Genomic DNA, 27,092 nt, shown 5'->3' on the forward strand with positions numbered 1-27,092 from the left:
CATCTGATTCAGATCAGACACTTTGACCATTACAAGTTGTTCCTGCTTATTAATCTAATTTATTCTTTAAATCTGTCATTTTTTACTAGAATATGAATTAAGTTTTTATTTTATTTTTTTAGAAAGTGTCTGCCTAAAGAATAGTTTTTTAGAAAGTTTCTGCCTAAAGAATAAATAGTTTTTCCAGCATCAGTGGTTTGTTCAATGGCTCCAAATGTTTTCAGATGATCAAAAATAACTTGTTGCATTAGATGCTAATTATCAATGCAAGTGTTGTCTGTTCCTCGAATGATACTGAAGCTCCTGTGGGAATAAACTTGAGAATAGACTTAATATCCACTACAAATCAGGTACAAACAGGTGTAGAGAATCGCATTAACTATTAACATGATCCAGTCACACAACCAAAAGTGGCCTAGACATTAGCTTTAACAACATTGTGTACTTTATATTTAGTTTTTTTAGGCATACTACAAAAGTCAATCGTTCCACAACCGTGTTTTTTACCCTGATTTCCTGTTATTATTATTTTTCTCCTCTAGATGTCACCCTTTTATTTACTTTACTCATGTTGAGCGCTAGTGGATTTCCTATAAATCTTCGCGCAATTTCCAATAATAAACGGCGTTTTAACGGCTCGCTGAGTGTAACGGCAGCGCTGAGCGCGAGTGAACCGATATCTTCCTCAGATCGATACCGCACGAATGGATGAACGTAAGGTATGTAGAAAGATACAACATAATTTAACAAATATCTCGCGAAATCGCCCTTATCAGTCTCATTCGCGGAAACGCGTCAATCAAACGGTTTACAACGTCACTTGTACCTCAGGAAAGGCATAGGAGTAACGTTAGCTTGTTACATTACATTAGTACGTGATATTTATAATGAAGATGGGTGTCTATATGCCGAATTCCTGGACAAATTTTCCTGTCACGCCTAGAGAATTAGCCGTCGTTTTTTGAATGCTATTCCCAGGTGTTATTGCATTGTTTAGAGGCTTTGACAGGACTTTGTTTACTACACCACCTATTCTTGATCCCACTCAAACAATGGTGGGCAAGATTTGTCTAGTTCCATATTCTAGCAATAGGTCCATTCGTGCTCCATTTCAGAAAGATATTGTAACCAAATCTTATGTAATTACCTATTGGAGCAATTTTGTGAACATTGTGGACTGGATAAAAGTTTGGTTATTGCCGCATAAATACCTTATTGTAAATAAAGTCAGAGAAGTCTCGTTTAAATGAATTCATAGATTCTATCTAGAGAAAAGTTACCTAAAAAGGTTTAAACTTGACATAAAATGTGATTTCTGTAATGATCAAGATGAAACTACTCTACACTTATTTTGGGACTGTAACTATAGGCCTACCAAATTTTTTTGGAAGAGCTTTTGCAGGTATATTACTGATTTTGTGTACCCTGATTTTTCCTTATTTTGGAAATATGTTTTATTTGGTTTTACTAATACGAAGAAAAACTTTGAGAAAGAACTTTACTTTACTTGAATCTATTACTTCTCCTTGCAAAATTCCATATTCATAAATGTAAATTTTCCAATCATAAGCCATTATTCAAACATTTTCTCAATGAATTTCACCAATACCTTCAAACGCTTTCTGTTTCTGAGAAGGCCAAAGCAAGGAAAACATTGTCTTGTTGTGCTCTCTTCAAAATCCCCCTTTAAAATTGTAGCATTTTCTTATCCTAAAATGTTCTAATTGATTGTATCTCCTTTCTTTTCTTGTAGTATTATTATTATTGTACATTTTATATTTTTGTATGTTTCTTTTCTCATCTGGTGTTTGTTCCGGTTCTTGTATTAAATGCTATTATAATTTGTGTATACCGTTGGCATGTGTTATTCTTTTTCTTATCTCCATTATTTTCGCAAATTGTAATTCCATCCTCCTGTATGACCGCCTAAGGCCCCGTTCACATATCGCGTCTTTTGCGCGCTCAAGTTCATTATTTCAAATGGAGGCGCGCGGTTTGCGCGCTCATAATGGAAGCGACGCGGTCGCGGTGCGACGCGCTCGTTTTTTCCAGGCGCGTCCGCGCCGCATCGAGATAAAAACATCTCAACTTTTCAGAATGCCGCAAGCGCACCGTAGGTCACGTGACACGAACCAACCAACGCTCACAACTGATTTCTTGTTAAATCCATCATTGTTTATAACGAATTGTTCTATATTCTATATATAAATGTGTATGTTTGCTATTTCTGGCGTTTTATGACCACTTCAGTTATATCCAGTGTTGTGCAAGTTACTTCCAAACTGTAATACATTATATATTACTTGTTACTGTTATTTAAAAGTAATTCATTACCTTACAATATTACTGTCTCAGAATTGTAATGCGTTACATTACTCCTGTATTACTTTTGAGTTACTTTCACCAAAGTAACTATACAGAAGTAGAACTTAACATTCTAAAATGACTAGGGCTGTAACGATATGCGATATGAAACCGAAATCGTGACACTCATATCCACGAACCTGCAGAATGGCGACACACCCCTTAACATTATAAAATATGTAGACCTACACCACAAAACTAGTTGAGGATAAATTATTTAAAATTTGGGAATTCCAGCGTTATGGACATGACATTTGCAGACTTGCAGTCAAAACTTATATAGGCCTAATTATATAAATTCTCAGAAAATGCATTAATACCAAAATATTGAAACTTCTGTTTATCCATAGGCTCCTCCCAGAAAGGAGTCCAGACATTAGAAAAATATCAGTCTACACATGCGTTTTATATTTAATATTAGGGACATCGACAGTCATGTGTGACAAAAAAAAATCTTTAACTTTTAGGAGGCAACGATTTTTTGTTGTTGTTGTAATTCTGTGAATTACACTGCGCAAATCTAATGAAGAAGGGTTGCCTCTCCACAGAACATAAAATATTCATTTTATTTTATTTTTCGTGTTCGCATTTATGAGGAAAAAACAATGTTACAGACGTGACAGTTCTCCGTTACGGACGCGACCGCTCTGAAGCGGCACTAAAAGACTGCTTTAAAACTTTCACAGACACCTTACACAGAAGACACGAAGCCTTTCTTTAAAGTGAATTTCGTTTTGTATTAATTGTACGGACCTGACAAATATATATATATTGAAATGTCTACTTGTAAACAGAACAATTCAAAACGAAAGAAAACAGACTGCTCTCTGCTTATGAAATGAAATGTGCATTTCTCTCTGGTGCATTCACTACTGCGAAGATCGCGAGTCAGCATCGTCAACTTCATCTTGACTTTATTAATAAACAATCAACATGTCTCCTTGCTATATTTGACATATTCATAATCATTGCTTTTGCCGGTTCTTTGTGACAGCTTTTAGGTGCTTTATCGGCAGCGCCGCCGCCCTTACATGAACGCGTCACCACCGCATCAAAAACATGATTGCGTGATGAAAACATGAAAAATACCACATAAACATAGCGTAACTGTTTAGAAAGAAAACAGAACGAATAGCCTAATGCGCATACGTCCATCTCGCGAATGTAGTCTTCTTCATGCCATCTTCACCATTAGCCGCTTTTCCACTGGCCAGCGCGAGCACAGAGGCCGAAATTATACCTCACGGCACTCCTGTACAAAATAAATCGCTATACAAATATATCAGACGCTGCCATTTAGTCTTTATTTACAGACTTGGACACCACACGCGGCTATTGACTGACCACGAACAGGTAATCTAGCTACTTGCATCTTTTATTCGTTAATGTCTGGCGGTCTTGCTGTTTTTTTTTTGTTTGTTTTACAATTAAAACTAAAAGTCTGTTGTAACGCAAGCCTTACCGAACATGTACCGAGTAAAATATTACTGAAAATTGATTAGTAATGCCTTACACTACTGCGTTACAGCAAAACGTAATATGTTACTGTAATGCATTACTTTTGTAACGCGTTACTCCCAACACTGGTTATATCTAACCTCAGACAAATGCAGAGCCGTTGGGCAGGAGAGATGGTTTCACGGCAGAAGCTCTGTTTATCAATGCTTGGGCCAAATTTTCTTAAAATATAATCAAACTGGTCCTTGTCCACTTTGAAATAGGCTTTGAACCTCCCATTGTCCAGGCGGAGTTCCTGAATCAGATGGTGAAATTCCCCATGGTTCTTGCGTTTCTGTAGTATAGGGTGCACCCAAACACTGCGTTTTTTACTTTTCTGAGTAAATAAGTCTTGTAACAGGGTTACAGCAAGGGTTTTTCGGTGGTGGAAATCCATTGCTGAAATTTCCTTCATGTAACGGAGAGAGCAGCTGATGGTTGCTTAGCAACGACAGACGCCTCCGGAGCGCAACCGCCCTAGCGCTTCTTTGGAAAAAAGAGAACGCGTGCGCCTAGCGTTTTCTACGCGTTTTTAGGCGCGATATGTGAACGGGCCCTAACACTGCTTAACATTCGTAGTGTGGTCATGGACTCCGCAAATGGTGATGTTAATGGATATAGAGTGTTTCCATCATTTTCTGCGATCAATCTCCCTGTGCACCTGCGCAGGTGTCCGACGGACTTACCCAAAAGAAAGCGCCGGAGGAGGCGCGGCAAACGGGGTGGTGTCGCTGTTCGCCGGAAAATTGCGTTGGCTCGAGAGAACGGCGTGCAGCACCCATTCTACTCGTTGGGAGTTCGGGTTTGTGGATGCGACACAGGAAGGTGTTTTCCTGAGGTTCAGTTCCAGCGGCCACGCGCGATTATCCCTGTTATTATTTCCACGCATCGTCATGGGATGTATATTTACCATGGCGGAGTTAATCTCCGTAATCTCCGGCCACTGTGTCGAGCAACACAGTCGGATAATGACTTATTTGTACTGAAGATGGCCCTTATCAATGCACGATCCCTGGTAAATAAAACTTTCATTTTAAACGAATTGTTTACTACACAAGCGCTGGACTTCCTTTGTGTCACCGAGACATGGATTAAACCTGGCGAATTAAGCTCGCTTGTTGAATTACTACCGCAGGGCTGTGACTTTTTAAATACCCCGCGCTCATCAGGCCGCGGTGGGGGGTTAGTGACTGTTTTTAAAAACACTTTTTCTTGTCAATTTTTATCTACATCTTCATATAGCAGTTTTGAGGTGCAACTATTTCAAATACTAGTAGCAAACCCTGTCACCATTGCACTGTTATATCGCCCTCCCAAACATAACTCAGAATTTATTAACGAATTTGCTGCATTTGTGGGGGATCTTGTTATTGCTTACGATAAAATACTGCTGCTTGGTGATTTTAATATTCATGTTTGTTGTGCATCTAAAACTCTCTCCATGGAGTTTTTAAATCTCATTGAGTCTTTTGACCTTGTTCAGTGGGTATCTGGCCCAACGCATCTACATGGTCATACCTTGGACTTGATTTTAACTCATGGATTATCTGTATCAGATATTACAATTAGCAATGCAACCTTCTCTGATCATATGCCTGTAATTTTCTCTGTTCCATACTTTGGTCAAACACTAAAAACTCAGCCCATGGTGCGTATGTCTCGTACCTTCAGTGCACACTCCAGGGAGGAGTTCACTGCAGCATTTCTTGGAGCGTGGACTTCTGAAACGGAATTTACTCTTCATAACCTGGATGCGGATGAACATCTCAGATTTTTCAACTCCACCTGTGCTTCTATTCTGAACAGTATTGCACCTTTTAAGCTTAAATTCCGTATTTCAGTACCAATTCCATGGTTTAATGAATCAGTGCGTTCTCTTAGACAGGCTTGCCGTCGAGCTGAACGCAAGTGGAAAAAGGACAAATTGCATGTCTCATATGAAATTATGAGAAACTCTCTTTCCTCATTTCAGAGGGCTGCTAAAGCTGCTAAAAGTAAATATTTCTCTGATTTGATTACGCAAAATAGAAATAACCCTCGTGTACTTTTTTCCACTATTGACTCTGTGCTAAATCCACCTGTCAATCTTTTTCCTACGCCTTCTGTCTCGCTCTGTGAAAGTTTTGGAAACTTTTTTACAAATAAGGTATTGGCCATTAGAGCTAAAATGTCTCAGGCTGGACATACTTTGTCAGAGATTCCTTTATATTCCGCCACATGGTCTGTGTTTGAGCCACTCTGTTTCCACGCCTGTAAGGAAATTGTGGAGCATCTTAAGCCTACATCATGCCAACATGATATTGTTCCCTCACATTTCCTCAAACAAAATATGGATGCAATTGGTCCAGGTCTGCTGTCCGTCATTAATAAGTGCTTATATACGGGCACTGTTCCAGTTTGCCTTAAACAGGCTGTGATAACACCATATATTAAAAAACCTAATCTAGATTCCTCTTCTCTCTCCAGCTTTCGACCTATTTCAAATCTTCCTTTTATTTCAAAGATCATGGAGAAAGCTGTATTGGCTCAATTACAAACTTTTCTGTCAAACAATTCAATCAATGAAGTTTTTCAATCTGGCTTTAAAGTTTTACATAGCACCGAATCTGCTCTTTTAAAAGTCCTAAATGATATATATCTTATCACAGATTCTGGTAAACCTTTGGCTCTGGTCCTCTTAGATCTAAGTGCTGCTTTTGACTTAGTTGACCACAGCATTCTTTTGTCACGCCTGGAGTCTTGTGTGGGACTTCGTGGGTCTGTCTTACAGTGGTTTCACTCTTATCTGTCAGATAGATGTTTTACTGTACGGTTAGGACAATATTCATCCTCTAATAAGCAGCTTGGTTGTGGTGTCCCTCAGGGATCAATCCTTGGGCCTGTGTTATTTTCTTTATATTTGCTCCCTCTGGCTGCTATTTTTAAAAAACATGGTGTCTCGTTTCATTTTTACGCCGACGATACCCAACTTTACCTTCCCTTGCAACACAATAATGAATCTTCTCTTCAGCCGCTGTTAGATTGCCTGAATGATCTTAAGTCATGGCTGTCAAACAATTTTCTACACTTAAATGAAAACAAATCGGAGTTTATGTTGTTCGGCCCCAATGAAAACTGTGTTTTTAACTTTGATCCTGGCCCTCTTACCCCGTACAAAACAAAGTGTGCCAGGAATCTGGGCTTCCTATTTGACACTAGTTTAAAATTTGATAAACAGATTTGTGCTGTTGTTAAGTCATGCTTTTATCAACTGCGCCTTCTCAGTAAAGTAAAGTCCATTCTATCAAGAAGTAATTTAGAAATAGCTATTCATGCGTTCGTTACTTCTAGGCTTGACTACTGTAATTCTTTGTATTATGGCATTTCTCAGGCATCAATCTCCCGTCTGCAGATGGTTCAAAACGCAGCTGCTCGACTGCTTGAAGGGAAGCGCAAGTTTGATCATATAACTCCTATTTTAATGTCCCTGCACTGGCTTCCGGTTAATTATAGGATAGAGTTCAAAATTGTATTATTCGTCTACAAAGCTTTTAACAATCTAGCACCGCAATACCTAACTGATCTCTTGGTACCGTATACCCCTTCTAGAAACCTGAGATCCATTGACCATGGCCTTCTAACTGTCCCTAAAGTAAAATGTAAAAAACGTTGTGAGCGCGCCTTTGCCGCTGCTGGACCGAGGCAGTGGAACAGCCTTCCTCTGTCTATTAGGCATGCTCCATCTATCTCCACTTTTAAAACTCAGCTTAAGACTTATTTGTTCTCTTTGGCTTTTAACACTATATAGCTACCTTCTGTTTGAAAATGAATGTTTATTGATTACCTATTTTTGTTTGTATTCATAAATGCTAGGTCTGTGTCTCTTTTATTCTGTGTAAAGCACTTTGGTCAACCTTGGTTGTGTCGTAAATGTGCTCTATAAATAAATGATTGATTGATTGATTGATAATTTTTTTAAAAAAAATAAAAAAGGAGTAGCTTGTTACTTTCTCGTTATGAACTCTATTGTCGATATAATGCTAAATATACATAATTATTTAATTTATCTTAACTTGTTACCTGTTCATGATGTCTTAATTTTGTGTTGATAGCCAGCCAACATTTATTGATGTTATATTACAAATAATTATTTTTAGACAACAAATTAACTCTCTCTATAAAATTAAAAATGTGTTTCGGTGTCAAAGTGACTCAAAATGAATCCAGTCTATAGTGAATTACTTTCAGTACTTTGATAGCTTTATTCCGAGTCCCTGTTTACTCGTTTAGGGAGTATATGTGGGCTCTTTAACCGCCCTTATGTGTAATTTAATATCTGTAATTTTTCCCCCTGAAAATAAATATGGAATTTGATAGTTTGGGCTCTAGAACAATTTTAAAAGTTAAAATTAACATCAAAGTACCAAGTTGAGAGGGTTTGTATTGCATTAGTTGAGAGTTTGTACCTGAAGAAAAACTGATTATTTCTTTTTGCTTTTGTGATCTGTAACCGAACAGTAAAAGCTAATACAAACTCATGAAAAACCAAACAGATGAGATTTTTTTTCTGCTTTGAATAAATAAATCATGCATGTCTCTTCTGAACGTGATTGATTTAATCATTTTTGGAAGACAATTTTTTTTTTTGGAAGACATCTTTTGGACTTCTTCACAGCACGATACAGGTGATGTGGTATTTCATTTAATAAAATATCAGAAACCCGACAAAGTTTTCCAAAGATAGTACAGTGAAAATATGAGCTATATACAATCAAACCAAACTTTATTCAGACACCTTCAACATGTCTCACATTATCAGTTTATTCACTACAGTTTAGAAAATGGTAATAAAATATGACAAGGACTCAGTTGATATTTCACAGGTTTTGTCCGTCCTTCTGTTAGACTCTCACACATGAATTATGTTGAATATCTGTCAGCTGTTAAATTTAACTACACAATTAGATAATACCAGTTTAGCTCAAACAATCACCAAGCAATGCTTCATGTTGTTCAGTCTGTGTGTAAAAAGGTACATTAGTTATTAAAGAAAAAACACTTCAGCAAAACATGATCAGCTCAAAGTGTCCCAATCATTTTTGGCCCCAAATATTTACTGTTAGTCACTGTATGAATAATTTTTGGGTATAATGTCAGAGTTTACTTTATTCTGCTCTCCTCACTTACACAAATTAACTATAGTGTCCTGCACACACTAGTAAAAAAATATCAAAAATTATATCTGGTGTCTAAATAATTTTTGGTTTGACTGTATATATTCAGTAAGGTGAGTCTCAATGTAGAATCAGTGCAGCAGGAAGTAGGAGAGCAGAGAACAGGAAGCTGTGGGTGACGCTGTTAGCGCCGTTATACGGGGATCTCTGGGTGTCACTCTTAGCACCCTCTTTCATGGCCCTATAGGTGTCACTCTTAGCACCCTCATTCATGGCCCTATAGGTGTCACTCTTCTTAGCACCCTCATTCATGGCCCTATAGGTGTCACTCTTCTTAACACCCTCATTCATGGCCCTATAGGTGTCACTCTTAGCACCCTCATTCATGGCCCTATAGGTGTCACTCTTAGCACCCTCATTCATGGCCCTATAGGTGTCACTCTTAGCACCCTCATTCATGGCCCTATAGGTGTCACTCTTAGCACCCTCATTTATGGCCCTATAGGTGTCACTCTTAGCACCCTCATTCATGGCCCTATAGGTGTCACTCTTAGCACCCTCATTCATGGCCCTATAGGTGTCACTCTTAGCACCCTCATTCATGGCCCTATAGGTGTCACTCTTAGCACCCTCATTCATGGCCCTATAGGTGTCACTCTTAGCACCCTCATTCATGGCCCTATAGGTGTCACTCTTAGCACCCTCATTCATGGCCCTATAGGTGTCACTCTTAGCACCCTCATTCATGGCCCTATAGGTGTCACTCTTCTTAGCACCCTCATAAAGGGACATATAGGTGTCACTCTTCTTAGCAGCCTCATACAGGGACCTATAGGTGTCACTCTTAGCACTGTCATACAGGGACCTATAGGTGTCAGTCTTATACGGGAAGCTCTGGATGGCGCTTTGGTTGAGGCCCTTGTTACCGTTACACAGGTTCCCCTCACAACACGAGAGGTCCTGAATAAATGAACATTTTAGGAGACCACAAAAAGATTTAGTGATACAGCCTTTTAAAAGCGTTGGCGTGCCACTGTTGGTCACTGGTGGAAGGAAGGAAAGAAAGAAAGCAAAGGTTTAGTCAGACTGAGTTGGTATCAAAAGTTTAATACGTTTAAAAATAAGTAGGGATGCACCGATATGAACATTTTGGCCGGTACCGATAATTCTTTATTTTTGAAAACCGATAACCGATATATTGGCCGATATCTACATTTTGATATATCTTTTGAGGGCCTGATTATAAAAACAAAAGTCTCAACATTAAAAGAACTCAATTATAATGGTATCATTATAATTTTATGTAGCCTATATGATGGCACATAACTGTATTGAAGTGATTCCAATCATATTTCAAACTATTCAAAGGCATCATGTTGAACATTGCGCATCTGAAGTGTCTCAGCTGAAGGAAATAATACATTATTTATCGGCTTTAATATATCGTACACATTTTCTTATCGGGCCGATAACGATAACATTAAAAATGAACAAATATCGTCCGCTACCGATATGTTGGCCGATATATCGTGCATCCCTTACTATAAGCCCTATACGCTGATTTCACACAGCAGCCATTTTGAAATCGCTCCGGTGGGAAGAAAACCGGAAGTGTCGCTTTTAATCATAGGAGAGTTGCGAATGCGATGGCGTATTGTTGTGTTTAATGTAGAAATTAGTTATTCTAAAAATGTACATACATTTCTTTCATACTTTAGACTATATACAGTGAAATTCATTTATAAATAAAATTATTTTTTTTATATACAATTCAGAACGTAAAAAAAGAAGCAGGAACGAACTATATACATATCCTATATTGAATATTAACATCCAATAGTGTAAATCGCGGCAGCAGCTTCAGGTTGGTAGTCCAAGGCATTGTTCTTCCCACCGGAGCCTCGCTTTCGATTTCAAAATGGCGGCTGCGTGAAATCAGCGTATTAATGCTGTAGATGGCCAGAAGTGTGAGTTTAATGTCTCACCGGTCGCTGTGATGCAGCTGTCTTCAGTCCCTGAACAGCTCACGGTGTTTGTGCAGCTCTGTCCATCACAGTAATAACACGTCCTTCCGTTGGGAGCCTTAAATCTGGGATCTACCGGAGGAAATCTTTCATTATCTCAACAAATATAACATCTAATGATCTATCAATTCTAGATAGAGTCACGTCCCACCCTACTGCTTTCTTCTTGACAGTAAAATGTGAGTGTTGACTGTAAAGGTACTGAGCCCAAAGTTTTCATATGCTTTTTTTCGTATTCGTCATCCTAAATATTCGTCACGCACAGAAACCCTGCACACTGAGTCGGATGCGTATTAATGAAAAAAAAAATCGCAAAATGAAGTCTTCAAGCAGTGACAATGATTTTATGTTCCTCTCTCTTCTTAAAAAGAGGAAAGAAAGAGGAAATATCGTGTCCATCCAATCCTGAGATTGCGTAGAGATGAAGGAGAGTTCGCTGTGGGATTATCCCGAGAGAGTTTACTTCAGGATGTTAGCGGCTCAGTTTGATGCTTTGCTAGCGATACTGGAGACACATATTAAAAACAAGACCAACAATTTCCATGAACCAACTGATCCTGAACAGTTCTGGATTTTGGTACCGATAATCTCCATCTTTACTGATAGTTACAGTACGAATGGATGAACGTCAGAAGGTTTGTGGAAAGAAACAAAATATAATTTAATAAATGTCTCGCAAAATCGTCCAATCAGTGTCTCAATCGCCGAAACGCGTCAATCAAACACCTCAGAAAAGCCATTTTGTATTGTTTAGCGATTTGTTTTTCCGCAACGGATTGATTAATACTCAGAGTGCAAGGTTTCTTTTTTGGCGTTTGCTTGTACGGTGGCTCTGAATGGTCAAAACGCCTCTCAAAATGCTTGTTACGGATGCGAGAAACGCATAAAAAATAAATAATATGATCCGTATTTTTTACCGTCGGAAAACACACATGAAGCTTCTTGTGAGAGTCGAGAGCTAACCTTAAAGATGAACTGAACTGAAATTTGAAAAAATGTGATATAACAGATGTATTTTATTTATTCTCATTGGTACAATTATTAAAATGGCAGAATTTGTTAAAAGGGATCAAATGGTACGTTGAAAATGTTGTTCTTGTTACACGGGCGCCGCCATGTTGGATTTCAACATTCGACTACGTCACTGGTATGGTAGGCTACTCCGTTGCTAACCAACACTAGCAGAGCTAGCTTCTCTCTACCCCCTGCCTTGTCAACAAAATTATTCTAGCCGTGATTTCTAGTGTTTAATCCTAGGTACGAGAGACAGATGTGTTGAAAACGTCAATGAGTACATGAAGCGTCTGACATCAAATGTTTTATTTAGCTACAAGTCCAACGCATACTAGAATCCTTGATATTCAGCTGAGGGGAAAAGATGTAACGTTAACGTTAGTTCACTGCACAGGATGGGAACGGAATCTTATTCATCCTTCCCAAATGCCCCCTCGCCCAAAGAGTGAACTGCCGGTACGCAGAAAACTGCCGGTATCCTGAGAAAGGGATATAAGTTAGCCTAGCCTAGCCCAGTCGCCAATTCGTAAAATACACTGTTACATACCGGCTACTTATGGGGCGCTCCAGCGTCTCAGCTCGGACGTCCCTTAGAGATAGCATAGCCTCCTCCAACACGTCTCTCTCGCCGCACAGCATCCGAAATGAACGGTGCATGGTGATGCATTTTCGCCGATCAATAAATGTTCCAGGTTGCCCTCTCTTCAACAGATCGAGTCCGGTGCGGTGTCCATGCTCCGGCAGCGCCCGCGCACACACACTTCCCCCCAAACGATCCTGTACTGTATGTGTGGAGCCTGAAACTGGTCGTCCTCCATGTGGTGGTAGTCAGATACTACTAGCCTGTCCCTCACATGCTCAAATGCGTAACTCATGCCATTAAAATTACTCCTTTTCGTGTGTGTATATAGGACTTGCAACTGTTGCCTATATACCTTCGCGGGTCCTACCATGCCAGTGATGTCATCGAAATTGCCAGCGTAACAAACGCAATTTTTGTGCTGCTTAAAAAAAGCTATATTGATATTTTTAGTTAAAATGTTTAATGTACATTACTTTTAATTGTCATAAACAACATGTTATCAACGTTGATTTTTTTCAGTTCAGTTTATCTTTAAAACACTTCCACCCGTTTAAAAATGAGCATCTAAAAGTCAAAAAGACTTTTGAATGTAAAAACAAAATCTGTTTGTACATTAAATTACAGATATGTACATAACAAAGATAAATGAATAACCTGTATGTGTGCAAGGGTTGTGTTTAGTTGCATGGTTTTAGTTCCTGTTCGTCTGAGTTGTGGGTCATTATTTGTTTCAGTGGTTTTTGATTTGCACACCTGTTCCTTGTTCTGTTGATATCCTTCAGTGTGTAAAGAACCCTTAGTTCTCTCAGTTCTGTGTTCGCTGTCGATGTTGAATTGTAGTGATCGATTTAAAAGACTCTGAATACATTCTGTTGTGTGTGTGTGTGTGTGTGTGTGTGTGTGTGTGTGTGTGTGTGTGTGTGTGTGTGTGTGTGTGTGTGTGTGTGTGTGTGTGTGTGTGTGTGTGTGTGTGTGTGTGTGTGTGTGTGTGTGTGTGTGTGTGTTGAACGAGTGGTGTTGTGAAACGCGGAGGCACAGTCCCTCAGTGGGTTTGGGGCTTTTCTTCTTCTTTTCATGCACTGAATACATTTTCCATTTGATGTTCACAGTTTCTGTGTTAAAGACACATTCACCCAGTGGTTCTCAACTGGGTCACCACAGTTTCCCATGGTCGGTAAGCCCTGACCCAATTATTTAGGAACTTGACCTAATTCATAAAAAAATCTATTTTTTAGGAATTAAAAAATGTAAATAATTAAAAATGTTTTTTTTTAGAAATACACAATACTAACATGAACTGTTAATGCTGCATATGGAAACTGCTCCTGATGATTATAACACATCCCACCTCATATTATATCGATATATAATATATAATCTCCCGGAAATCGAGAGAGTGAGAGAGAATACTACTGAGTGAACGAACCGGTGTTAGGCGCTTACGTGTCGTGAATTAATATAGTACATAATAAAGGTATAAAAACACACTAGTCCCCGCTGAACCTTTCTCTGTCTGAAGTCAGCAACACACGTTCTCACGACATATTTCCATCATATCTGTGTCAGGGTGTGTGTGTGTGAGAACTAATTAAACAGAGAACTAATTCTCTGTTTGTTTGACATTTTATAACCTCTGGTAATTTATAAGATCTCCTTTATTTTGCTTTTAGTGCAGTACAATCAAGAATCTGTGATCTGTTAATTCCCTTTATTTAACTTACAACACTGCAAAAAAAGTATTTTTGTCTTGTTTTCAGTCCAAATATCAAACATTTCTTAAATCAAGATGCATTTATTAAAGTATTAAAATGTCTTGTTTTCTGGGTAATTAATCAAAATTAAGTGAGTTGATGCTTAAAAAAGCGAAATGATCTGCCAATGGGGTCAGAAAAATAATTATTTCTGTTTGAATTAAGAATATTTTTCTCTCCCCATTGGAATTGCAGACTCGGTGTGCAAGGACCTTACAGAAGACGGGTCAGGAAAGCACAGTACCTGGAGCGTCTTCGGCGTTACAGAAGTTAGTGTCGCAGCAGGAAATAGACGACTTTGTTAAGCCGAAGTTCATGGAACCTTTTTGACAGTTATTACTGCATCCATTTTTCTTCTTTTTTAAAACAATTCCACCTAAAAACATAGAAGATACCGGAGAGAGGAGTTAAACTGCACAGTGTTTGGATGGGAAATGTTATGTTATGAATATGAATATGTTACATTAGAAAGAAGCAGTGAGAGTTAAAAAAGCTAAAAAGAGTCTTTCTGATAATCTATCATATCATAACAGCAAAGCAGAAGTTAATTTTAACTGTAACTCTCGGAGAGAAAACCAATTAAGTAGCAAAATATTCTGATTGAATTGAATTTCCGCCAGAAAATAAGTAGCGGTTCTGTGTTAGTTACATATAATGCTGTTTCAGCACTGGTACATTATGTCAGAAGAGAAGACCACATTTTTTTGATACAAATTTTATCGTTACTTTAACTATCTGAGAGGATTTCTGTGACTAATAGATATATAGATTTCTTTATTGTCATTGTACAATTTTACATACAACGAAATTTTTAGACTTTCAAATTCTCCATCTGTCAAATATCAGAGTAAATTTCAATCCATCACACTGGACTGGACAGAACGGTGTCGTCTTAGCGGCCCCTAATTTAATTTAATAATAAATGATCATTTCGACGGAAGTGAATCAATCAAAACTAAGTGTAGCTGGAAAATAACATTATTCAAGAACGGCTATAAAGCCAAAACAATCTCTGTTAACCTTAAATTATATGTTTATCTCTGTAAAGCTGCTTTGAAACAATCTACATTGTTAAAAGCGCTATATAAATGAAGATGACTTGACTTGGACTTACCGATGTCCATTACGATTGTTGAGCTCATGCACTTGGAGATTCCACTGGGACACATCACTAGTTTCTTCGGACAGTAGTTCCCCAAGCCGTCGCACTCGTAGCACAGATGAGAGTACTGGAATGAGCCGTATGTGTACTCAGGTTTACCACACGCTCGACTGGTCTCGAAGCCCGCAGTGAGCAGAGTAAAGAGAAGGAGTACTGAGGCGTACATCTCTGATCTCGAGCTGATGAACTGAAGGACTGTGATTTACTGCCAGTTTTATGGCGGATCAGAAGAGGTGTGTCTTCATGACAACTCCACCGATAACATAATTAAACAAGTACATCATTTATGAAATAGGAACTTAAGTGTGTATCATTTACTTGTCAGTTGATGAAAAAGTGAAGCTAAATAAAGAAATGCCAACAGTTGATGTGTACAGTTTATAACAAAGGATTTTGTCACATGATTGAACACGTACGCGGCATCAAACTAGTACTAACCCTTCAAGACTGGTTTATTTCCACTATAGAGAGATTCACTCAGACATCACGACTTCAGGTTCATGTACACTCTGCATCGGGGAGTGACGATGGAAAGCTGTTGAGAAATCACTCCAAGAGTAGTTTCCATTCTCTGTTCTCTTTTTAACCTGAAGGCAAGGCACCGCAGGTGAAAAAAACAAAACCAAAACTAATATACATCACCATACTTCACCAGTTGATTGATTACATTGATAATATCACAAGTTTTCTGGAATGTTATGTTTAAATATGCAAATGAGGCATTATCTAATTAAATATGCACTAATTTGTATACATTTCTAGAACAAAAATCTGAACAATGAATGAAGTCAGGTTCAAAAGTCTTGTTTAATTTTTATATATATATATATATATATATTGGAGTCAAAGGTTTTAACTGAGGGAATTTTGGATATCTCTATTTATCACTCAAATCAGAAAATACTATCAACAACAATAACAAAATTAGGAATAAAATGTTAAGGAAATCAGGAAAATGATATATATACAAACCCCTCTGTAAATATAGAATATAGATGGAAATAAAGGCATGCTGTAAAGTGTGTGAGTGTCACTGAAGTGGAGGTTTCTGGCTCGATGTAGGAGGAAAAACTCATTTGGAGAAAGCGGCCGATGCATGAAACAGTTGTTCCCTGTAGTGTCTGGCCATAAACCGGCGCTTTTGGACGAAGTACGAGTCGTGATCCACTATAACGCTTCCTCCAGTGAAACAGGCTCTCACGGCAAGTTTAGATGTGTTTTGGGTTGTAAAAAGTGCTTGATATTTCTCCACAGACTGCATCGGACGACTGGCCGGGCTCTACTCTCGACCCCGCCCCGTCGACGCTAGCTAGCACGAGCGGGGGCTCCACCATGGATACGGAGATTATCCGCGTCCTCTCGAAGGCCGTAGAGGACCTCGGGCTCGATTGGTCTTCTCCCGAAGAACCAACCGGAAGCCGACTGGATGAGTGGTTTCTGCAGGGGCGCCAGCAGGCCCCTCGGCAAAGGCCTTCTCCCTTCTTCCCGGAAGTTCATGACGAACTCAGCAAGTCATGGAAAGCCCCCCACTCTGCGCGTCTGAAGCCTTCTTTTTCTTCGTCGCTCTCCTCTGTGGACGGCGCGAAGGAAAGAGGCTACAAGGGAACGCCGCCCCTCGAGGAGGCCGTGGCCAATCATCTCTGCCCGCCCTCCACCACCGGATGGAAAGCCAAAGCTTCCCACCCCTCGAAGCCCTGCCGCACTACTTCTGCTCTCGCCGGTCGCGCCTACGCCGCCGCCGGCCAATCTGCATCAGCGCTTCACTCAATGGCGGTACTTCAAGTGTTCCAAGCTAAGCTTCTCCGCTCTATGGACGAGTCTGGCCCCGAACCCGAAGCCTTTAAGGACCTACGCAGCGCAACTGATATAGCTCTGCGAGCCACGAAGGCCACCGCCCAGTCTATTGGCCGCGCCATTGCTAATTTGACTGTTCTCGAGCGCCATCTGTGGCTGACTTTGACCGAGATGAAGGACGCGGATAAGGCGCCGTTTCTCAACGCGCCTATCTCCACCAGCGGGCTGTTTGGACCGGCGGTTAAAGGTTTCGCCGAACGCTTCATTGAGGCCCAGAACGCTTCACAAGCTATGCGCCATTTCCTGCCCAAGCGCTCCAGCTCATCGCAGAGCAGACAGAGACCGCCACAGCCGCAGCGGGCTAGAACAGCTCCCACCGCCTCTCAGCCCGCGCCTCATGCTGACGCTCGCGCTCCCACAACCGCAAGCCGCCTCCTGAGCGACGGGGTCCTCGGCCCAAGATTGTGCTGAACCCTGAGCCTCGAAAGCCGTCCTAGCCACAGGAATGAGAAGAGAGAGTGCGTGTCTCGCAAAAGCCGGACCACTCTCTCTGCAAAAGCTCAAACATTACCCAGTCCCCTTACAGGCGGCTGGAAATGTCCATACAGCAGTCAATGGGCCAGTCACAGAGCTCGCTCACCTGCAAACAAACGCCGTTTTTACGGCGACGCACAGAAAACACAAAAAGAGTCTTTTCTGCCTGTGTCACTAAGGGTTCATATGTCCACAAAGTGTGCATTCCCAGATACTGTCAAAACAGTGCCAAATTCATTCCCAGCTCAGGCTGCGCGCCCCATGAATGTAGATCACGTGCCTACGGTCATGTACGCACCACTACACACAAGCACTGTTCACACAGTTATGAATTCATCCCCAGTAAAAGCGGGAAACATTATAAAAGTGACGCGTGTGCCTACCACTGTTTATGCACCCCCACTTATAAACACTGTCCTTACAGTGTCAAACACAACCCCAGCTCAGGCTGCGAGTTTTACAGACATAGCGCGCGCTGTTGTAAGCACACACGCGCCCATTCACTCAGCTGCTCAGCGCGCGCCCGCGCCTCTGAGAGCTACGAGCTCAGGCGATTCGCTGGCCGGGTCCCTACGTCACAGCGGCCCGCCCCTAGCCTGTATTCAGCCCATATCTGTACACGCAGCGGCATGGGAAAACATTCCAGATATGCCGAAATGGGTATTGAATATAGTAAAGCACGGATACTCGCTCCAGTTCGCTCGCAGACCACCACGTTTTACGACTGTGGTCGAGACGAAAGTGAGAAAGGAGTGTTCACAGGTTCTACGCACCGAGGTGCACAAACTAATAGAAAAGGGCGCTGTGGAAACTGTTCCCCCCTCTATGAGCGAGGCAGGTTTTTACAGCCGCTATTTTCTCGTCCCGAAAAAGGATGGTGGTCTCCGCCCCATCCTAGATCTCAGACACCTGAACAAAGCACTAATGATTCGCTCGTTCAGAATGTTAACAACCAAGCATATCTTCGCGCAAGTACGCCCAGGAGATTGGTTTCTCTCAGTGGATCTGAAAGATGCTTACTTTCACATTCCAATAGCGCCTCATCACAGGCTGTTTCTGAGATTCGCTTTCGAGGGACAGTCTTACCAGTACACAGTACTTCCGTTCGGCCTGTCCCTGGCTCCCCGTACATTCACGAAATGTATGGACGCAGCACTTTCCCCCTTGAGACGAAGGGGAGTGCGAATACTGAATTATCTCGACGATTGGCTGGTCCTAGCACAATCAGAGAGTCAGTTAATAACACACAGATCTTGGATTATCAGCCATTTAGAATGCCTGGGTCTAAGAATCAATTTTGCAAAAAGCATACTATCTCCCAGCCAGAGGATTTCTTTCCTGGGAATAGTTCTAGACTCGATGCAAATGACAGCGCGTCTCTCATCAGAGCGCGCGCTCACCATCCGGCGCCTTGCAACATCATTCAGGGCGGGCGTGCGCGCCCCCGTCAAGCGGTTTCAGAGGATGCTCGGTCTCATGGCCTCAGCATCGGCCGTACTCCAGCTAGGATTGTTGCATATGCGCCCTCTCCAACGCTGGCTCAAGAGCCGCGTCCCTACTCACGCGTGGCATTCGGGCCACTTTTTAATCAGAGCGAACCACGGCTGTATAAAAGCCCTGACGCACTGGAAAGCCGCCGACTGGTACCAGTCAGGCGTGAGTCTGGGTGTGAACACAAGGAGAAAGATGATAACGACAGATGCCTCCAAAATAGGTTGGGGGGCCCTTTACTAGGGCAGGCCTGTCTCCGGCTTTTGGTCAAACCCGGAGAAGCGTCTACACATAAACTGTCTGGAGATGAAAGCGGTCGCTTTGGCTCTCAGAGCCCTGCTTCCACATCTAAAAAACGAACACGTCCTGGTCCGAACGGACAACATGACGGTAGTGTCGTACATAAATCGCCAGGGTGGACTCAGGTCGAGCTCCATGCATTCAATGGCCAGGAGACTCATTTTATGGTCCCAGCACAACTTGCGCTCGCTGAGAGCAGCGCATGTGCCAGGCGCCCTGAACCAGGGGGCAGACATGCTATCCAGAGACAAGATTCTCCCAGGAGAATGGGCTGTCAACCCACTGACGATTCAGTGGTTATGGAAAACCTTTGGCAAAGCGGAGATCAACCTCTTCGCCTCCAAGGAGAACGCGCACTGCTCTCTTTTCTTCACGAAGAGCACGGACGCGCTCGCCCAGAGCTGGCCGAGCCGCCCCTTATATGCCTTTCCCCCGATCGCGATGCTGCCACAGGTCATCAGTCGGGTCAGAGAGGAGAAAAACGCAGTGCTTCTGATAGCCCCACTCTGGAAGAACCAAACATGGTTTCCAGATCTGATGCAAATGCAATCTGCACCACGGCCGATTCCACTGAGGCCAGACCTCCTCAGTCAGGCCAGCGGGATGATATTTCATCCCCGCCCCGATCTGTGGGCCCTTCATGCATGGCCCCTCAACGGGTTCCCAGGAACCTCACAAGTGGAGCGCTAAAAACCATCGCTGAGGCGCGGGCGCCCTCCACGAGATGCTTATATGCCCAGAAATGGAAAGTGTTCAGTGACTGGTGTAATGCCAAGGGCCTGAACCCTGAGACAGGCGAGATTACGAACGTACTCGCTTTTCTACAAGGGCTTCTGGAGGCGGGCCGCACCCCCTCCACGCTCAAAGTATATGTGGCGGCCGTCACAGCGTCACACAAACCTGTAATGTAACGTCCATTGGGAAGAAACAACCTAATTATTCGTTTCCTAAGGGGCGCTAGGAGGATGAACCCTTCACGCCCCCCCTCAGTGCCGATCTGGGACCTAGCTACTGTCCTAGACGCTCTTAAAGGGCCTCCGTTCGAACCACTCCGAACCGTGCACCTTAAACAGCTCGCTCAAGACTGCGCTCTTGCTGGCACTCGCCTCGGTCAAGAGAGTGGGCGACCTGCACGCGCTTTCGACAAGCGCTGCCTGCCTAGAATTCGGACCTAACGACTGCAGGGTCGTCCTTAGACCGAAACATGGGTATATTCCTAAAGTGCTCACCACTCCCTTCAGAGCACAGGTTATCTCCCTAACTGTGCTGTCGTCTCCAGCAGACAAACACGACGCTAATCTACTCTGCCCCGTTAGGGCTCTCAGAGTGTATTTGGAGCGTTCTGCCCTATTCAGACAGACAGAACAACTGTTTGTATGCTTTGGCGGCCGTACGAAAGGTTCCGCCGTTTCAAAGCAGAGAATCTCTCACTGGATAGTTGAGGCTATAGCGCTGGCTTATGAAGCTAAGGGACTTCAATGCCCCTGGGGAGTCAAAGCACCCTCCACCAGGAGTGTGGCTTCTTCCTGGGCATGGTCGAGCGGGATACCGATCGAGGATATTTGTGCGGCGGCAGGCTGGGCCTCACCGTCCACATTTATCAGGTTCTACAACCTACAGGTCCCGACATTGCATTCCAATGTACTATCAGCATGATACTAGTTGAACTACGAGTTCGTATCTAGATTATGTATGTGCTTGTGTCAGACTGAGCGCCTTCTAGCCGCTCTGTATTTTTCCCCCATATAAAGCTCGCCTCTGCCGGCTAGTTGGATGATAACTTTGCTTTTCAGCTCAGGCACCTGCCTCTGGCTACCATAAGGCGAAGTTCAGCACACACGGCGTTTTGCATGGTGTTCCCATAGCGTAAGCTACTTACGCAATAGGAGAGACCTCTCGAAAGGGAACGACTCGGTTACTAACGTAACCTCGGTTCCCTGAGAGGAGGGAACGAGTATTGCGTAAGCTGCCGTGCTTGTGCTTGGTTAGTTCGCTTCAGTCGTTTTAACCTAAAGAACTCTCATGACGGGGCGCCCAATAAATAGCTCTTGGCCACGCCCATCTTGGCGGGCTCTGACGCGCGCGGGCGCGAAGCGCGCTCATTGGTCGCGCATTCAGAGTCGCCCCGTCATTGGTTCGAGCAAGTTGCCGCAGCACAGCCAATGACCGAGCTTCCTTTGTTCATTGCTGTCTGCTGTGCAGCTGCAATGCGTTTTACATAAAGACTTCAATATTCTCGAGAAAAGGAGTTTTCCCATAGCGTAAGCTACTTACGCAATACTCGTTCCCTCCTCTCAGGGAACCGAGGTTACGTTAGTAACCGAGTCGTTTTCTGTTAGAAACTCTTTTATCTGTTTGTTTTAGATGAAAGCGTTCATCCTGGAAGAGCTTTTGCAGTGGCGTGTGAATGTGGTGTGTGTGGGTGCGATGTGTGTATGTGGTTGTGTGGGCTCGAGTTAGTCGGAAAACACACATGAAGCTTCTCGTGAGAGTCCAGAGCTAACCTTAAAACACTTCCACCCGTTTAAAAATGAGCATCTAAAAGTCAAAAAGACATGCAACTTTTGTTGGATGAGTTATTTTGTAATTTTTCTAAAGCAATGCACATTAGATATGACACAGAATCTGTTTGTACATTAAATGACAGATGCGTACATAACAAAGATAAACAAATAACCTGTATGTGTGCAAGGGTTGTGTTTTGTTGAATGGTTTTAGTTTGGTTTCCCTGTTCCTGTTTGCCTGAGTTGTGGGTCATTATTTGTTTCAGTGGTTTTTGATTTGCACACCTGTTCCTTGTTCTGTTGATATCCTTCAGTGTGTAAAGAACCCTTAGTTCTCTCAGTTCTGTGTTCGCTGTCGATGTTGAATTGTAGTGATCGATTTAAAAGACTCTGAATACATTCTGTTGTGTGTGTGTGTGTGTGTGTGTGTGTGTGTGTGTGTGTGTGTGTGTGTGTGTGTGTGTGTGTGTTGTGAAACGTGGAGGCACAGTCCCTCAGTGGGTTTGGGGCTTTTCTTCTTCTTTTCATGCGCTGAATACATTTTCCATTTGATGTTCACAGTTTCTGTGTTAAAGACACATTCACCCAGTGGTTCTCAACTGGGTCACCACAGTTTCCCATGGTCAGTAAGCCCTGACCCAATTATTTAGGAACTTGACCTAATTCTTTTTTTTTTTTAACTGTATTTTTTATTGATGATTTTCCAAGGATTCAACATTTAGAAAGACAGGAAAGAAGAGAGAAATAAAACAGTAGAACAGGGGGTATAGCCTACATTCTGTTCTGGAGCACGTATACTTTTATCATAATCACTGATCGTTTACATTACAGTACTCAATCCATTTCTTCAGTATTTTAGAAATAAGTCCTTTTTAAGTCTCAAAATAAAAGTAAATTCTTCCATATTATATATTTCTTTAACAATTGCTATCCATTCTCCAATGTCCGGGTTACACCAATGCCTCGTAACACTCTTCTTACATGCTACACTTAATATATCAACAAGACACACATCTCCTCTCAACACTTGAGTGTGTGGTGTTTCCCAGACACAATGTGTTGAAGTTTCTTGGTATTTTATAACCTAAAATCTTTTGCATCTCCTTCAAAACCATGTTCCAGAAAGGTAATATTTTTGGGAACTCCAGAATACATGAAGATGATCAACATCAGTATCCCCACTTATCCTCCAGCATATTGTGGTGTAGATAATTGTTCACTTTTAATTTTGGGGCTAATGAAATAACTCACTAAAATTTTCCATGCGAACTCTTTCCATCTCTGTGAATAGGTAAATTCATATAGTACATAATAAAGGTATAAGAACACACTAGTCCCCGCTGAACCTTTCTCTGCACGAACTCAGCTTTCTCACGACATATTTCCATCATATCTGTGTCAGGTTATGTGTGTGTGTGTGTGTGTGTGTGTGTGTGTGTGTCTGCATCAGACCCCTCTTGGGAACTAATTCTCTGTTTATTTGACATTTTATAACCTCTGGTAATTTATAAGATCTCCTTTATTTTGCTTTTAGTGCAGTACAATCAAGAATCTGTGATTTGTTAATTGCCTTTATTTAACTTACAACACTGCAAAAAATGCTTTTCTTACTCAGTATTTTTGTCTGGTTTCCACTCCAAATATCAAACATTTCTTAAATCAAGATGCATTTAATAGATGAGTAAAATGACATAAGATATTATGTCTTGTTTTCTGGGGAATTAATTAAAATTAAGTGAAAAGTGAAAACAATCTAAATGATCTGCCAATGCGGTGAGAAAAATAACATTGTTTCTGTACGAATTAGGATTATTTTTCTCTCCCAGATCATTTAAGTTTTTTTAAGCATCAACTGACTTAATCAATTCCCCAGAAAACTTATAATTTCTTATGTCATTTTACTCATCTAGTAAATGCATCTTGATTTAAGTATTGTTAGATATTTGGACTGGAAACCAGACACAAATACTGAGTAAGAAAAGCATTATTTGCAGTGATGTTGAAATGTTTGAGTGTATTCTGTAAATATGAACACGTGACGATGACGGCTGTAACACACTCCACTAGAGTCGCACATCATCTGTCCTTTAATCACACGTTCAGTCCTTCAGGAATGACTGTGTTATGTGCGGTTTCAGGTGCGAGATGGAGAACAAATAAAACACTGTAATAAAAAATATAAATAATTACTGGCAACCCTGCTGTCAGTAGATTACAGTGAAATCAAGTTAAAAAACAGCAATTTACTGTAAAACCTTAGTCACATTTGCTAATCGAAAAAAGTTAATTTCACTGAATTAATAGTGAAAGTTAACAGGAAAAGTCAATAGCTGATCAGGACAGTAAATGTTGGACTAAAGCGTGATTTTCATGTGAAAAGCTGCACAATGTGTTCAACATTAATAATAATCATACATCTTTCTTGACCATCAAATCATCATATTATAGTGATTTCTGAAGGATCATGTGACACTGAAGACTGGAGTAATGATGATGAAAATTCAGCTTTGATCACAGGAATAAATTACACTTTACTATATATTCACATAGAAAACAGCTGATTTACATTATAATAATATTCCACTGTTTTACTGTATTTTGATCAAGTAAATGAGCAGAACAGACTCTTTCAGAAACCCCAAACTCTTAAAGGTACTTTATGTAGATCACATGTGGAGTTGTGGAGTAAAACTATCTTTATTTAAACACAGTAAAAGAGAGGTATAAACACACTGAATCCCTTCAGCCAATCACAGGCGAGCTGGGGGCGGAGTCACGTCTGTTTGATGTGCAGGAAGCAGAGGCCGAGATGATCCACGCCACCACTGCACACACACACACACACACAACATCACACTGATACACAAATCAAACACCACTCTGTGTGTGTAACTGAGAGTGTGTCTGTGTGAGAGTGTAACTGTATGTGTGTGTGTGTGTGTGTGTGTGTGTGTGTAAATGAGTGAGTGTGTGTAGCTGTGAGTGTGAGTTTGAGTGAATGTGTGTGTGTGTTTAACTGAGTGTGTAACTGTGAGTTTATGTGTGTGTGTGTGTGTGTGTAAATGAGTGAGTGTGTGTAGCTGTGAGTGTGAGTTTGAGTGAATGTGTGTGTGTGTTTAACTGAGTGTGTAACTGTGAGTTTATGTGTGTGTGTGTGTAACCAAGTTAGGGTTGCCAACTTCAGAAAAGAAAAATGCGGGACAATCGTGGTTCTTCAGTTGTTTACCCTGATCCCTAGAGCTATCACACAGGTTTGTATGCGTTTAAAAGGTTCTCAGATGTGTTTTGCTTAACCTATTTATGTACAATTTAATTCTAAAACGAATTTTAAGGTCACACAAAAAAGTCACATTACACACAAACCATAGTTTAAAATAATAGCATTTATCTGAAGTAGAAAGCTGTTGTAACATACACTACATTTTAAAGAAATTAAAGAAAATAATAGCCTACTTTTATTCAGCAAAGATGCATTAAATTAATCAAAAGTGACAGTAAAGTCATTTATCATGTTAAAGCTTTTTTGTTTCGGATAAATCTCCTTTGAACCTTCTAGTCATCAAAGAATCCTGCCTCTTTTTTGTTGTTGTTTTTTTTGCATTAATAATAATCAGAACTGTTTATTGTGCAGCAAATCACATCAGCGTATGATTCCCTCAGGAAGAGGTCATGTGTTCTTGCGTGGCTGGATGTTGGACTCATGAACAATAATCACGGTGTTCGAAGTCACCAAAAATCAAACCGAAAATCTAAACCCGGCCGGGCAGTGAAAGGCTTTGCCGTTAGCGCGAGTCCGGATCAACCGCGAGCGTCCAGACAGCAGAGGATTCTGTTCGCAAATCAAACAATGATTTGTCCAAAAAGAATAATTAATTCTCAATGTAGAGTTTGTTATGCGTATGGTCTGATGCGCGTGAGTGTGGGCTGTGATTGGATGAGGACCGGTGTCGTGTTGCTGGTGTATCGGTCAGTGGTCAGATCAGCGTAGCACTCAATAAACGGGACAAGTGAGGCCCAATAATCGGGATGTCCCGGCTAATTCGGGACAGTTGGCGACCCTAGTGTGTGTGTGTGTGTGTTGTGCACCTCCTGGCTCCAGGCAGGATCACGATGCTCAGGCAGTTCCTCTCCAGCGCTCGAAACACTTTCCCCACTCTCCCATCCAGCTTCTTCATGCGGCGCTCCAGCACTGGCTCCTGTGGGTCACATGACTCCTGTGGGTCACATGACACTTTCATTTCATCTCGTCACTAGCAGAAACAACAGAGGGGATTCCGTTTGACTGACAGCTGTCACTCACCTCACACTCCTCCCCCTGCTCTGGGGTGGTTTCCGTAGTAACGGGGTGTGTGTGTGTCCATGAGGTCATGTGGGGCGGAGTCAGAGCGTGACAGACTGACAGCTTCCTGTTGTGGATCTGAAGGGCAACGCCCACTGAGGCCTGAGCACTGTCAGCACACACGAACTCTACACACACACACACACACACACACACACACATTTCTCTTACTGTAATCAGCTTTTATTAAAGCAGGATGATGTTAATGCTCTCGATCACATCATAATAATGCAGCTCTGTGGGGTTCATACGCACTGATGAGGGCGTGTCTGGAGCGTTTCCCAGCATGCACTGCGGCGCTGCTGATCTGCTGAACGGGGCCGAACTGTGTGAAGGACTGGAGCTGGTCGTCATGGCGACGGGGTTTAGTAGACAGGTTACACACATAGATCATGTGACCGTTGAGAGGGTCCTCCTGACGCTCAGAGACACGCTGCTCCAGATCCAGACAGAGCTCGTGTACGGGTCTCCTAACCTAATCATCACAGCAGAACCTCAGAACTGTGTGTGTGTGTGTGTGTGTGTGTGTGTGTGTGTGTGTGTGTGTGTGTGTGTGTGTGTGTGTGTGTGTGTGTGTGTGTG

The 27,092-nt window shown here is 41.8% G+C and overlaps 2 protein-coding genes across 4 annotated transcripts in view; both read right to left on the reverse strand.

Annotated features, from left to right (window-relative positions):
- Window positions 1-8,434: 8,434 nt before the first annotated feature.
- On the reverse strand, window positions 8,435-15,731 carry LOC143745962 (uncharacterized). 2 transcript variants are annotated; one of them, XM_077237763.1, is made up of 6 exons: window positions 15,501-15,731; window positions 14,631-14,762; window positions 11,000-11,110; window positions 9,880-10,057; window positions 9,356-9,843; window positions 8,435-9,278 (listed from the first exon to the last, which is right to left on the reverse strand). In XM_077237763.1, exons 1-6 carry the CDS (start codon window positions 15,712-15,714, stop codon window positions 9,271-9,273), a joined length of 1,131 nt encoding a protein of 376 aa, XP_077093878.1. In that variant the 5' UTR covers window positions 15,715-15,731; the 3' UTR covers window positions 8,435-9,270. The 2 variants fall into 2 exon arrangements, with proteins under 2 accessions (XP_077093878.1, XP_077093877.1); XM_077237762.1 differs by having other exon boundaries at window positions 8,993-9,225; window positions 9,298-10,057.
- Window positions 15,732-24,849: 9,118 nt separating this feature from the next.
- The window catches only part of rexo5 (RNA exonuclease 5), a 30,183-nt gene continuing 27,940 nt past the window's right edge, over window positions 24,850-27,092 (reverse strand). Inside the window, exons 16-19 of one of the 2 annotated variants that reach the window (XM_077238122.1) lie at window positions 26,766-26,985; window positions 26,472-26,638; window positions 26,258-26,385; window positions 24,850-24,996 (exon numbers count right to left, since the gene is read on the reverse strand). In XM_077238122.1, the coding sequence (XP_077094237.1) occupies window positions 24,945-24,996; window positions 26,258-26,385; window positions 26,472-26,638; window positions 26,766-26,985 (567 nt within the window). In that variant the 3' untranslated portion in view covers window positions 24,850-24,944. The remainder of the gene's footprint in view (window positions 24,997-26,257; window positions 26,386-26,471; window positions 26,639-26,765; window positions 26,986-27,092) is intronic. The other variant, XM_077238130.1, reaches the window with a different exon arrangement.

The sequence above is a fragment of the Siphateles boraxobius genome, unplaced genomic scaffold, assembly GCF_051911475.1.
Source record: "Siphateles boraxobius isolate OS27281-9 unplaced genomic scaffold, OSU_SipBor_1 10, whole genome shotgun sequence".
Taxonomy (NCBI): domain Eukaryota; kingdom Metazoa; phylum Chordata; class Actinopteri; order Cypriniformes; family Leuciscidae; genus Siphateles; species Siphateles boraxobius.